The following is a 13,718-nucleotide window of genomic DNA, read 5'->3' on the forward strand; positions in this document are numbered from 1 at the left end:
AGAAAGACTTCTTTCTCATCTCTCCAAGCTTAATGCATACTCCCTTTCGAAGGACTCCTTGCAAACCCTAAAGGTTACAAACCTAGCAATAGGAATAAACTACAGTTGAAGAAGAACGATGGGTCACAAAGAGCCGTCATAAGCTAGATGTAACTAATTCTTGCAAAGTTGCCAATAGATCGATGGAGAAAGACTTCTTTCTCATGTCTCCAAGCGTAATGTATACTCTCTTTCGAAGGACTCCTTGCAAACCCTAAAGGTTACAAACCTAGCAATAGGAATTAACTACTGTACAGTTGAAAAAGAACGATGGGTCACAAAGAGCCGCCATAAGCTAGATGTAACTAATTCTTGCAAAGTTGCCAATAGATCGATGGAGAAAGACTTCTTTCTCATCTCTCCAAGCGTAATGCATACTCCCTTTCGAAGGACTCATTGCATACCCTAAAAAAGGTTCAATAAACAAGAACGACCTCGTCCAACAACAGCAGACGATGATTCAGTAAAATCAATAAATTGACGTCAGCATTTCCAAATGGTTGTTTGCTTTTCTCCATATTTCATTTGCATGGATCGATCATTAATAATTAAATAAGTCAAAGGACATCAACGACCATCTTACCATCGATTGCTATCGCATTTAGCCTGTAGACAGTTTGAGCTCGATGCATTCTCTGTCAAGGCTATACTGCAGCGACGAGATGCTTTACTGTTTGGTCTATTCAATATCCAATAATGGAGTAGAGTTTATGGAAAGCATAAGCTACTGCTATTGAATTCAACAAGTCCCATGACAATACAACACTATGGAAATGGCGACGTCATTTGAAAAGACTTTTCAACAATCTACCTCTAGGATATTCTACTCATGTAATCGCCAGCCTTGAACCAATACTATACTGTTTTATTCTCTTGTGTCAAGATAGTCGACTCATAATCGTCATTGATTATCAATAATATGAAGAGTTATTATAATAAAACGACTTGGGATAGAATTGAAATGGAAATACTAACTTGAAAAACAATTCTTTACTGTTGTATCTTGACTATACCGTTCGACCTTACAGATTGCTTCTTTTCGTAGTCTTCCATCGGATCATGGACTTTGTATTGCTGCTTAGAAAATTCAATCAACTCTGTTTTTAGAGTTAGTAATGATGACTATATGACGACCAGCCGATAGTCAAACTGTCATTCGTTAATTTAGAATTGAATCTTGAGAAAAGCGTCTTTATTTGCCTCCCTCGACGATATCACTCCACGATTGCCACTGCCCTCTGTAGCAAGAAAGTGTTACTACTCATCGAGCAAGGACTAAACCAATCTGTCAAAATATTCATTATCACCAACGACGACTTGTGAAATTAGCTGCTGCCTACATACTGCAGCGTTCTTTACAGGACAATAAATAATGGCAAATCAATTTCCACGTTAGTTCACTGATAGATATTAAGCTATAAATATGAACTAATTAACATCCTGAAAATTCTTTCATCATGAGCGTGATTACTCCATTACAACAACTGCTTTTGCCGGCCCAATATCTGCACTCCAACAGTACAATAAGATTAATATTTGATTGATCGACAGTCATGGGTAAATTTCCATCTCATTCTTTTGAAGGCAATGTGTATATATAGACAACGTAGTTGAAGAAAATGCCCTTTTAAAATTGATCATTATGAATGAAAAACGTCGCTATCCATCATTTTGCGCAAAGGATGACATTTTTTTTTTTTCCTCAATGGGCGTACAACCATTTCATTACATTACTAGATATCAGGATAGACGGTAGTACTTGTTTTCGATATCAACTTTTTTTTATTTTGTAAAAGGATTTTTTTCAATTAGAGTTTATTGAATTCATCATATACTGTACGACTATATCGCTCTTTTTATTGGCATCTTCTAGTGTTCATGTCTATTTCGCTTCCCCTCAATTTCATCATTTCTAATACAAAGTACCGTTGTAGTAGCGTAGTTTGTGGATTGTAGATTGTATACAGCAATAGTTTTGTCACTTTGAAATGAGCTTAGTTCATCGCATTTTAAAAGCCACTAACTTCAAAAACAAGCTGGAAACGCGTATTCCTTTATACGAGTCTAAAGTTTGAGATACCCCCCTGAATGAGTACTTCCATCATGACAAAAATCCAATCAAGTACTACAGTATTGAATCTTAAATTGATTGAATATCCGCTATAAAATCAATTACATTATTTACCGCAATTATTACAATCATTAGCTCCTAATTCGTTTTGATTTTAAAAATGAATACTAATTGACGATTAAATCAATTTTTTGGGGCGGTAATTTCCAACGCCGTGTTATTAGCAACATGTCCAAGCTTATGTAATAAGCCGACTGTTATCGTCATGATGGGTCTTCCTGCTCGCGGCAAAACTTACCTCGCACGAAAATTAGCACGTTACTTTAATTGGATCAATATTTCTACCAAAGGTAAGTTAGCGTCGTACAACTTTCTTCCTCATAAAGTCTTCATATTACTGTATTACTAGTGAATGCCATTTCAATCAATATTGACATTTTTATACTAGACGTGGGTAGCGAGCTTTCTAAATTACTATACAGAATACTATAATATTGAGTTAGTGTTTTACTGTCGATTTCAGATTGTTAAGATAGCCTCTCTCGATGGCAATATTGAATGCACAACTACAATATATAGTCAATCTCTGCAAACTATTCAGTAAAACATTAGTAATTGCTATAGTATCCTACATACGGTGACGATGGTACTTGAACTGCTATCTTACAGCGAAAAGTAGCGAAATTACACTAACTACTGTACTTCCTGTGAACGCTTTCGATCCAACTATTCAGTAAAATATTAGTAATTCTCCATTGCTATAGTATTCTACGTAGATACAGTAACGATAGTAATTGAATTGCTATCTTGCCGCCAAAAGTGACGAAATTGCAGTAACTACTTCCTGTTAACGCTTTCGATCTAGTTGACTGCTTGATTATCCTCAATGACCGTTAATATACAACTGCTAGTAAACATACATGCTCGCCCACTAGGAGAAATGGTATTGGAAAGAGATCAACACAACAACTATCATAGCCGGTTATTACTGCACTACTTTACTAAAATTCTTCTTTTTTTTTTTAATTCGTTTTTCAAAGTCTTTTGCATTGGTGAGTATAGACGCCAACAGTATGGCCCTGGCAAACGTTTCGATTATTATGATCCTAGAAATAAGGAAGCAAAACAACAACTAAAGTAGGTATTCAATAATTATTCCTCTGGTTTATTGAGCAATTCAAACAGTTGCTTGTTCAACCGTTTGATTAAACAATATATCGACAACCCTTAACTTATCATTTATTTGTGACTGGCGATCTTGACGTCAATTGTATACAATACTTGTATAGTTCTAATATAAGTTTTCATAGAAGCAGTAAGTTGTAAATGATTACTTTATAAAATGATCAATAAAGCATGGATATTATAGAATCACTATGATAACCTTTTACTTTACAAAACTCTACTAATATCCTATGCTATAGTTAATTATTATCAGATAATACTAATTCTGATGGACGCGTAAAACGAAAATTTGTATTGAATAGATAAATTATTTATAGTCATCACTAGATAATTAACTCCGAATGATAATAATTTCAAAATAATCCTCTTAATCTATTCGCTTAGATGTTGTCTAAAAGTTGCTCTCGATGATATAGTTGAATTTTTAACTAAAGATGGCGAAGTGGCAGTAAGTTTGCGCTTGATACATCCATTCTTGCCAATATTGATTACTATAAATGATGGTCCAACCTTCATCATGAGTTACATACTTAATACTATTACTCTTGTATCTTATGGCTGCAATAATATCGCAATGATGTAATTATCTTATCACTGTTATACAACAATAATTAGGTACTGGATGGCTGCAATACAACTATGGGTCAGCGAAAAATGATTCTGGATTCATGCCAACACCAGTTCTTTAAAGTATGTTCAAATTGGGTGCACTATACCATAACGTATACACATTTCCTACCGCTGTTATACCAAAAACGTTACTGTAGCATATGGATTCAACTTACACATCGAAACCATGTATAATTTATAAATTTAGGTTTTTTGGATTGAATCAATTGTTGATGATCCTGAAGTTGAGCGTCATTATATCAAGGTATAAGCCGTTTATCATCATTGTTGTTAGACACTAAAGTGTCTATGTAACCGTTTTGTACTCTATGTTACACATAGTAAAAATGAATCAGCAAGTTTTAAGTTTGTCCGATATAACCATAACTGTATTCACAATATTTAGGAAGTGAAGTCGGATTCTCCTGATTATGTTGGAATGGATAGCGAACAATTTTTAGACGACTTTTATAAAAGAATAGAAAATTATAAGAAAACCTATGCTACCTTAAATGGCGAAAATGATAAGTAATGGCATTAACAACTGTAATTATCTATTTACTTATTGTATATATACATAATATACTATATTCATATTTCGTATAACTTCAACTTGTAGATGCTTATCCTATATAAAAGTGTTCAACTTGAGCAAAAAATTTCTGGTTCATAAGATATCTGGTATTTTTTAACCGACTAGTATATAATCTAGATTGAAAAATTTCAACTCCAGAAGGTTGTAACTAACCTGATCGTCTATTTCTAGGTCATATTCAAAGTCGTTCTGTATATTTTCTAATGAATACTCACATGGGCCATAGGGAAATATATTTAACCCGGGTAACACAGTAGAACTGCCATCATCATTGCATCAATGCAGTAATTGCAATAGTACTTCTAATTCTATGATTAAACTCTTTTTCGCAGCATGGCGAGAGCATGTACAATTTAGAAGGAAAAATTGGTGGTGATGCGGATCTATCTGAACGTGGCCTTTTAGTACGTATAATATTATGACTCTGTTTTACGCAAATCATTACTGACATATTTTAACTTCTTGATTTTCAGTAATTTACTCATAAAATACATATCACATAACAAGTTATCTCTGAATTGTTTTATCTATCCTCTAGTATGCTGAAAAGTTGGGAGAATTTATGAAGAATCAAAATGTATCGGGTCTTCAGGTTTCACTGCAGCATTAATTTTATTGAATCATGCTTTATATTCGCAGTTATTGACATATATTTTACATACCGATCTCATGAATAGATTTGGACTAGTCAACTAAAGCGAACTTACCAAACAGCTACATATATAGAAGAAGCTACAGTAGAAAAATGGAAAGCATTAAATGAAATTGATGCTGTAAATATAAATATGGTATACGAATTGAAAATTGAACGTAGTTTAAAACAAGATTATTACTTCTTTTATTTCTAGGGAGTTTGTGATGGATTGACATATAAAGAAATTGAGGAACGGTACCCACGTGATTTTGCATTGCGTGATGAAGATAAATATCACTATAGGTACCCTCGTGGTGAGGTAAGTACTCATATCAATTTTCAATGGAATTAGCGATGTTATAATAACAAACTGATTCATTGCGCTTCCATATTGAACTATGCTATTTACAGTCTTACGAGGATTTGGTCAACCGTCTAGAACCAGTTATCATGGTATGCTAGGCTGTTTTTAAATCACGGCTAAGCCTGAAGTGATATAAAGTATGTAAATCAATTTGATTCAGCTTAATCCTATAATTCTCTTTTGAATAACCCTCTAGGAATTAGAAAGGGCAAACAATGTTCTTGTTGTTTGTCATCAAGTGAGTTTCTTGTTATTCCTTTCTTTTATCGTGAATATAAACAATTTTTTGATAGTGATGAATTTCTATTATTAATCGATGTGGTCTTGATACTGTGTTATTAGGGTGTTATGAGATGTTTACTTTCATACTATCTGGAGAAGTCACCCCGTATGTAGATTATTTGGCACAAGTAATATATCTCTGAACAAATTTCGTTATTCGTATTCTTTTCTTATTCTATTAGGTGAGCTACCTTATTTGAAGATACCATTACACCATGTAATGAAACTTACGCCCGTTGCTTACGGTAGGTTTAGGTTTAATAATAAATTTCAGAAATCGATTCGTCATTTATGTAAGTCGAGATGAGATATCTTGCAGTATTTGGCATAATATAAGATTATTGACTGAGACCGTAACAAAGGATTATTTTTATCCTTAAACTCTTTAGGATGTAAGCAGGAATGTTTTTCGTTAAACATACAAGCTGTAGATACGCATAGAGAAAGACCTGCTGTTAGTAGAATAGTCTAATTTTATAGAAATTCTTTGAACTCAGATTTTCAACTAAAATACTTGCAATACTTCCATCTTGAATTACAGAGTGCGAGAGTTAGAAGTTTATCATCGGCAGTGAAAAAGAAAACGGAAAGCAAAACTGGCAAAACTATTGAAAGCCCTCCAGATGTAGGGGCGTTGCTTGAAAGTAGCTTAAATGTTTCAAATGCGACAACGTAAATCTTATCTTACCAGATCTTTGACTAGCAGTAAAGACTATAATTAAATATCTTAAAAGTTATATTGATATCTATATTGCTAATTATCAATATTAATTTACAAAGACAGTGATTTCAAATAAATTTTGTATTGCCTTTCTCATATTCATATTTATGAGGATGCTTTATACAGTATATGCTGAATTAATTTAACAAAAAGATGATGTATTATCTGTGCATTTGATTTCAATAATTCTACTTCCTATAAGATTGTAATTACTATAGAAGGCTACATATTTGAAAATTGATATTTTGAATAAAGTTTTTAATGGATAATGGTGCATGACTGAATGTATCAGCTAGAAAATGTATTATATTAGCAATAGTTCGTTTAAACCTGTTTACGAAAGCTAGTGCAGCTTGATAACGTAAATAAGCTGATAACTACCCAAGCATTGTCAATTAGTGGCTATAATATAGTAAAATAAAGTAATACTATAGATTTATAGACAATTACAGAGTATTTTAATTACTTTTAGCCGATAATGATTATCATATTAGTAGAAGTAACAGCAACAATTTTACGATTATAACGTTAGCTAGCATCCAATATTAGTTTTATTCGAACGCAAATTTCATAATCAAATAAGAAGCATTCATAGAGCTTATGATGGTGTATTATTGTTTATTGTTATACGTAAGTAATTTTTGTCGCCAATACGCATAGAACGTCAGTGAAGTATACTCTATTGTATGCATTCTACGCTGATAAGTAAAAGCTACCATTATTACTTTTCTACAAATCATGAATAATATTATACTGTACGTTGCAGCTCTAGATCATAACAAGCTCAAAAATTTCGCATACGTATACGTACTTCTAACAAATGAATACTTAAGCGTTACATCGATGGTTTATTCAATACAAAAATATGTTATGAAAGACAAAAGACATATATATATATCTTATTTACAACTTATAAGTATCGTGAAACAAATCTAAAGGCTTAGAAATATAAATTTGAATACAATAAAGCGTTTAGAACTCTTGGAAAGATAACAGCAAAAGAGTGGATAAATATAATAAAAGAAATATTTGTGTCTTAATATTCTATAGCAAATACAAAGTACCATAATCTTAATACTAAACATTATTACTAAACAGATTATCAAATTACTACGAAATGATTAATCATTTTGATATAAGCTAACAATTATGGCTGCATACTTGATTCTATGTGGCGGCCTTACACTTTTGATTGAAGTGAGCGATGTATATTTCTCGCGCGATTAGCTAAGTTAGCCCATGCCTCTGGGCGACGTCTGAAGTAAATGATAGATCCAATAATAACCACAAGTCCAGCTACAATGGCAATAACGATTCCGGCGATGGCTGCAGTGGCTGGCTGGGTCCTTGCTACGTAAAGTCCACCTTCGCGTTGACTAAATCTAGCAATATTATTCTCAATAGTAACATTGGGTACTCTTGTCCATGATTGAGCATTAATATAACTTGAGTGATAGATATGAATCTCTGATGAAATCTGAGAATCAAGCTTCAAAGTCACATCAAAAGATTTTGATGAAAAATTGGTGAAAGGATAAACGACCAAAAAATCGCTTGCGTAGCCATCTCCAACATTTACTGTACCATGAGCTTGCTTTATACGCTGTTCTCCATCATTACGATTCCACATTTCAAGTCGAATATTAACAAGCGACTCTAATGCACCCTGTTGGATCCATAACCCTTGTTGATTGCTTTAATGACATACGTACATAAATACATATATATGTTATTACGTCTTCTCAAGTCATACACATATATATATATATAATATATATAACTCGTAAATATATGTGTAAATCAGTGTAATTGAGCTATTATTCTTCCTTAAGTTAATTGCAGTATAACATACCTTCCGCTAACCGTCAAATTCCCACCGTTCCAACCAATTTTCTTTTCAGATATAACATAATCTATCACGACAATCCGGCCCTTTTGGCTGCGATTAGAAAAATTATTATTTCTTGTCGACATGTAGTAGTACACACCATTAGATGTAACTTTTCGCGGTCCTAAGTCAAAATAAGTGCCTGCATCATCCAATTCGGACATTTCACCACCAAATTGATCTAGCAGTGAGAGTAAAGTGTAAGCATTAAGCTCAATATCATAACTTAAAAACCGTTAGAATCAACAGTAGAAATTAGAACTGCTATTTTAACGGAGTTACTAAGTACTGCAACTATAATCATAGTACATAAAAACTGAAACATGAATTAAAGTACTGATGCATTTCTCAATGAAACACTAGAGCCTAAACTTACTTGGTGATAAGAGGGCTAAGTTTACCAAATCTTGTGCTGAAAATCCTGTGAAATTGGACCTTGCTAACATACTGGGATAGTTATTGCCCCAGTGACCAAATTGACTAGATCTAGTACTACCTTCTGGATAGTTTTTATTCCTTAACATGACGATGTTAGACCTATCTGTACCAGCCCTTCCTTGACCGTCGTTATTATTAGGATTAGTATTGGAACCAGTCCATCTATATTCAATATCAATATTAACATATTAGGCATTAACAGCCTAAACATAATCTTTTATTGATAGTAAAAATTAAAAAAATTATTATCACAAACTTACTGGACATGAACGTAGCTATTCTTAGACACCATTAATGTATTGGGCACAAAATCATACTCCACAGCAGGATAAACTTGAACAATATTACCACGCTTTCCTCGAACATTTAAATTATGTATCAACTTATCTTCCAATTCTTTCGGTCTTTTGCGAATAGCAAATCGATGAGAACTAACAAAAGGTACACAGATAAGATTATGCAATCTATAGCAATGTTGGCTAATCATGGAAAATAATACTAATGTAGTGAAGAAATAGCTAATATATTAACTTACCGATCTTGAAAAGTTCGTCCAAACTGATTAGTATTAATGGCTAACTGCAATTTAAAGCCGCTATTGCCAATCTTTTTAAATACTCGAACGTTAGGATTTTGTTCATAAACATAACCTCGGTTTTCTCCTTCTGTCTGGTTCAAGTTAAATCTACTGTGAACATCTAACCACGTTGGCTCATTCACTTTAACGCTATTTAAGGTAGAATTAATATCACCACTCCAGCCGTCAAATTCTTTGGTGGAAATGTTATATCTAGGGTAGTTAATATTTTACAGGTAACCAAGTTAAGAAACTTTGATTACTTTTACATTATTATAGAACGTATTATACACAGCAGAGATATTTTTGCTTTACCTCATTCGTAATACGCAATTTTCATGAAAATCATTTGGAATGGTCCAATTATACATCATTGGATAGCCACCTTTTGTGTTACCCAAATGGTTATCTCTACTCCAATCAGCTTCACGACAGTCTGGAGCTGGGATACCATGAGATGGATACTCCGACCATTTACCCCGCGTACCGTTTGGATCATTGCTTGGATAGACTAAGTTCTACAAATATTAAGGGAGATCATATGTTCAAGTTGTTAGTCAGTAACGAAATGCCTTTTTTATTTCCTTAAATTATTTGGCTTACTTCACAATCTTTCTTATTATTTGGTATAAAATCTTTGGAATTTCGCATGATATGAAAGCGATAGTAAGCATTTGGCACAACACACTGCCACCGTGACTTAACGTTGTGACTTTCTGCTTTGTAGTAAGGGCATCTAGTTGGCTCGGAAGTAAGGATGGCAATATCCTAAAGGAGGTATCCACCATCCCAATAGAATAACAATTCTAACTTTAATAATATATCAGGAATAAATTCAGCAATCTTGAAATACAAAATGAAATTACCTTCCATTGTGTGTGATGCCAGTAAGGGTAATAATCTCTTTCTTCAGGGCATTCATAGCCTCGTCGAGTACCAGCAGGATTCTGTCTAGTATAGATTGCACCGTTGCCTTTTAACTTCTATAAATTCAATTGATTAGGAAATTTACAAAGAATTTCAGTAACAAGTCATTTATTAAAGAGAAATGATTTTAACATTGATTAATGATACTCTACGATCAATGATATAAATCGCTAACAATATCTGCACAATGGTTACAATTACGTTTTGTTCTTTTGATTTTCATTACCTGATCAGCAGTAAATAAGCCTTTGTTACGAGTTCGATGTTCGCAGAGTTTGTAACTGTCGTAAGTTTCATGCATCCCATATCTGTATTACATGGACGAAATAATGTACGTAAATAAAGTGTTATCTACTCTAGAAGCGTACTTATGAATTCGACTAAAATCGAAGTATTATGCGGCCCACTGATCCTTTGTGTATTAAAAGTAATCATATACTACTATATATAGCGTAATCTATCGTTATATGGACGTATGAAATAAAAAGTGTACTACATCAACAAAAATTTTTAGATGGGTTAGCATGCTACATTGGACTACGTCTAATTACTCAAGTTACATAGTTAGTCGATTACCTGATGTCACGATTGCAATCATAGTTACTACACCCTGTTGGTGATTTCGGAATGGTCCTATTAAATTACCGACACAATTTACAATTTTAATGATGGCTGAAGGGCATCAATGGCTATGCAGTATTCGATCAATTTTTCCTATTAATACCTGGTAGTAACACCATCACGGATTAAATCATGACACATGTACTGCAAGATCAAATTGCAGTGGTTATTAGGATTGTTGCACGAATGTTGGTTCGTCCTATGTGATATTTAGTTATAGGTAACGAAATAGTTACATGTTAACAACCTAATAAAAAAATGCGTTGAATGCAAGATAGCGCATAGCATAGATAGCTAGTAATGAATCAACAATGACGACTATTAGATTTAATTGATTGACTGAAATGTTGAGGTAAAAACAGTATGTACAAACTTACCATTCAATATTCAAGACCGTACCAGCATAATAATACAAGTTTCCAACATTGTATCCACCGCGATTATTGTTTTCAGAATTAAAGAGCCTAAAGAGAGAGAGATTAATGTTTTATATTAAAATGATAGCGTAACAAAATGCTACTGTACTTGTTTTATTGGATGTATTCAGAACTACGGGTTTACTGTATGTTTGGTTAACTAAGTATCGCCGTCCAATTACTGTACATCCAAAAAATAATGATGATAATAACAACGGCGTCGATATCATCAAGCTACCGATAGATATTACAGTATTTGCAAGTAGCATGAATAGCTAATACTACAATCTTTCTATCCTATCGTACGCTGCTAAAACTGCAAAAAGTACAGTTAGTGTTGAAAAATTTACCTTGCGCATAGTATAGTATTACGGCACTAAGAAACGTAATTGGGTAGTAGAAACTAGATACTAACAATTGTAAAGAAATGCCATACTTTATACTCTACACTATTGCCTGTAGTATTTTTATTTGTCACGAGTTAATCTGATGTTCTGGCAGCGAAAAGACGCCATCATCATAATACTATTTCAATCGATCTAATAACAACACAGCCAGAAATCACGCTATTAATGTATCGTTGATGGTCACCAATTGCCAAAGACGCATCACTACTGTAAGCATTAGTATAGACTTGTGATTTATTAAAGTTACGTTACTAGCGAGTTCTAAATGATTCTTCGCACATCACTGTATGCAGTTAACCCATTGAGTATCATTAAAACTGACCTGTTGGCATTGGCACGAGGTCTAGTAGCTTCGTCCAGACGATTATTACTTCCTCTAAATAAAAGGATATATTCATCAAGAATTAGAAATTAAGCGTTGAATTATGTACAAAATTGAGATCCAAAATGGGAATCTAGCTTAGGAGAAAAGTCCCCCCAAAATACATTTTATAACGTTAATCTGGGTATTTACTCGTATAGAAAGATCAATGTCAGTCAACTGCAGCGAAAGTGATGTGTATCACGTTCAGTTGGCATGGGTTGGAGTATTTTGTTATTAACCTTTTTAATATCATTGCAAATATCTCCATTGCCTGGTCATGTAATGTAGACGATAAGTGTATTAGTATAATTACTCTTTTACAGTTATTAACATACTAGTGGAATGATATCATATCACTTGGTATTTTTCAATATTGTGTACTGTATTTGCCCTGTGTGATAAAGACTGATTCTCTTTCTACATTGAATATCGTGCGAAAATTATATACATACAGTATATAGTTAATCGGTAGTACTGCAGCATTGACTACATCATCGATCAAGAAAATCCCATAGGACAAATCATTTATTCATTATAGTATTAATCTACTGAGGCTAAAAGCGTTGTTAAGGGCGATTGATACTATCATCTTGATCATACAGTTGTGAAAATACAGTAGTGCAACGGTGGATTGATAGTCATTTGGTAACTATCGTCCTAGATAAGTTGAGTGTAATTAGGGACTAAGGGTAATTACTGAAAGTGTAATAATATCGACAATGAAGAGATGTGAAGTAGCAAGTATTGGTAAATTAGTCATAGGCTAATAGTTGCGACTTGTAGTAGGTTGACAATACCATCGATATTCAAGCTCTAGTCGTCCATGATAGTACTACCGTTATTATGGTTCTAAACTAAAGTAGATCAGCAGTAGATAAATATAATGATAATGGATAAAGTAAGGGTAATTCACGGCCATTACTCAAGCTCTAGTTGTCCATGACAGTATTACAGTCATAAGATAAAGTATACTCGTATAATTAATCTCGATAAATTGAATAATACTGCTGTTGACGGCGATCGAATACGATCACAGTGCAAGTAAGTAAGTAACGATTGGTTGATATTTTCTTCTAGTACTGTAGTACCACTTGATATCATAAGATAAAGTCAAGTAGATATTGGACTTGTCCTTGTTCCACTTACTTTATCTATTCCTTACAGTACAGTATCCTATGGCTAAGTGGAAGACAAAGTGTTGCTGAGGGCAACCGAATACGATCCTATCGATGACATTGATATATCCAGTAGTGGTACTGATCATGATTGATCGACATTATTTCTACTCGTTGGTGATGATAAGATTAGTTAGTAGATATAGAGTCGATCAATAACGGACAGTTAAGGGCAATCATTCGAATACACTAATAGAGCAGGTGGCAAGTACTACAGAATTCCTTATTGCCCCGATAAAATAAAAATTGTAACTGTTGTTTATGGGCGATCGATTACTGTATTTGATAACAAGTGGTAAATTGTCGAATGTTAGTCTAAAGTTATTGTTTGCTTTTCTACCTTGGATTATGGAGGTATACATCGCCATGGACAAAAAGGATAGCATGAAGAATGAATAGCAAGAT

At 33.5% G+C, this 13,718-nt stretch overlaps 2 protein-coding genes across 2 annotated transcripts; one reads left to right on the forward strand and one right to left on the reverse strand.

Annotated features, from left to right (window-relative positions):
- Positions 1-2,333: 2,333 nt before the first annotated feature.
- TRIADDRAFT_24566 (uncharacterized protein) lies at positions 2,334-6,251 on the forward strand (the record flags this gene model as incomplete). The annotated part of the gene is made up of 17 exons (XM_002111343.1): positions 2,334-2,460; positions 3,151-3,247; positions 3,680-3,743; positions 3,911-3,985; positions 4,113-4,169; positions 4,311-4,432; positions 4,524-4,585; positions 4,671-4,744; positions 4,832-4,903; positions 5,038-5,091; positions 5,177-5,272; positions 5,348-5,452; positions 5,545-5,586; positions 5,694-5,735; positions 5,840-5,885; positions 5,962-6,024; positions 6,169-6,251. Coding segments are annotated over 17 exons (1,281 nt in total), but the record flags the coding sequence as incomplete, so codon positions are not given.
- A 1,477-nt stretch (positions 6,252-7,728) lies between these two features.
- On the reverse strand, positions 7,729-13,718 carry TRIADDRAFT_11340 (uncharacterized protein; the record flags this gene model as incomplete). Its single annotated transcript, XM_002111832.1, has 14 exons — positions 7,729-8,194; positions 8,353-8,569; positions 8,765-8,988; positions 9,087-9,257; positions 9,362-9,616; positions 9,719-9,921; positions 10,007-10,171; positions 10,270-10,386; positions 10,557-10,638; positions 10,907-10,963; positions 11,055-11,150; positions 11,329-11,415; positions 12,097-12,150; positions 13,654-13,718. Coding segments are annotated over 14 exons (2,259 nt in total), but the record flags the coding sequence as incomplete, so codon positions are not given.

The sequence above is a fragment of the Trichoplax adhaerens genome, genomic scaffold (genome assembly GCF_000150275.1).
Source record: "Trichoplax adhaerens TRIADscaffold_4 genomic scaffold, whole genome shotgun sequence".
NCBI classification, from domain to species: domain Eukaryota; kingdom Metazoa; phylum Placozoa; class Uniplacotomia; order Trichoplacea; family Trichoplacidae; genus Trichoplax; species Trichoplax adhaerens.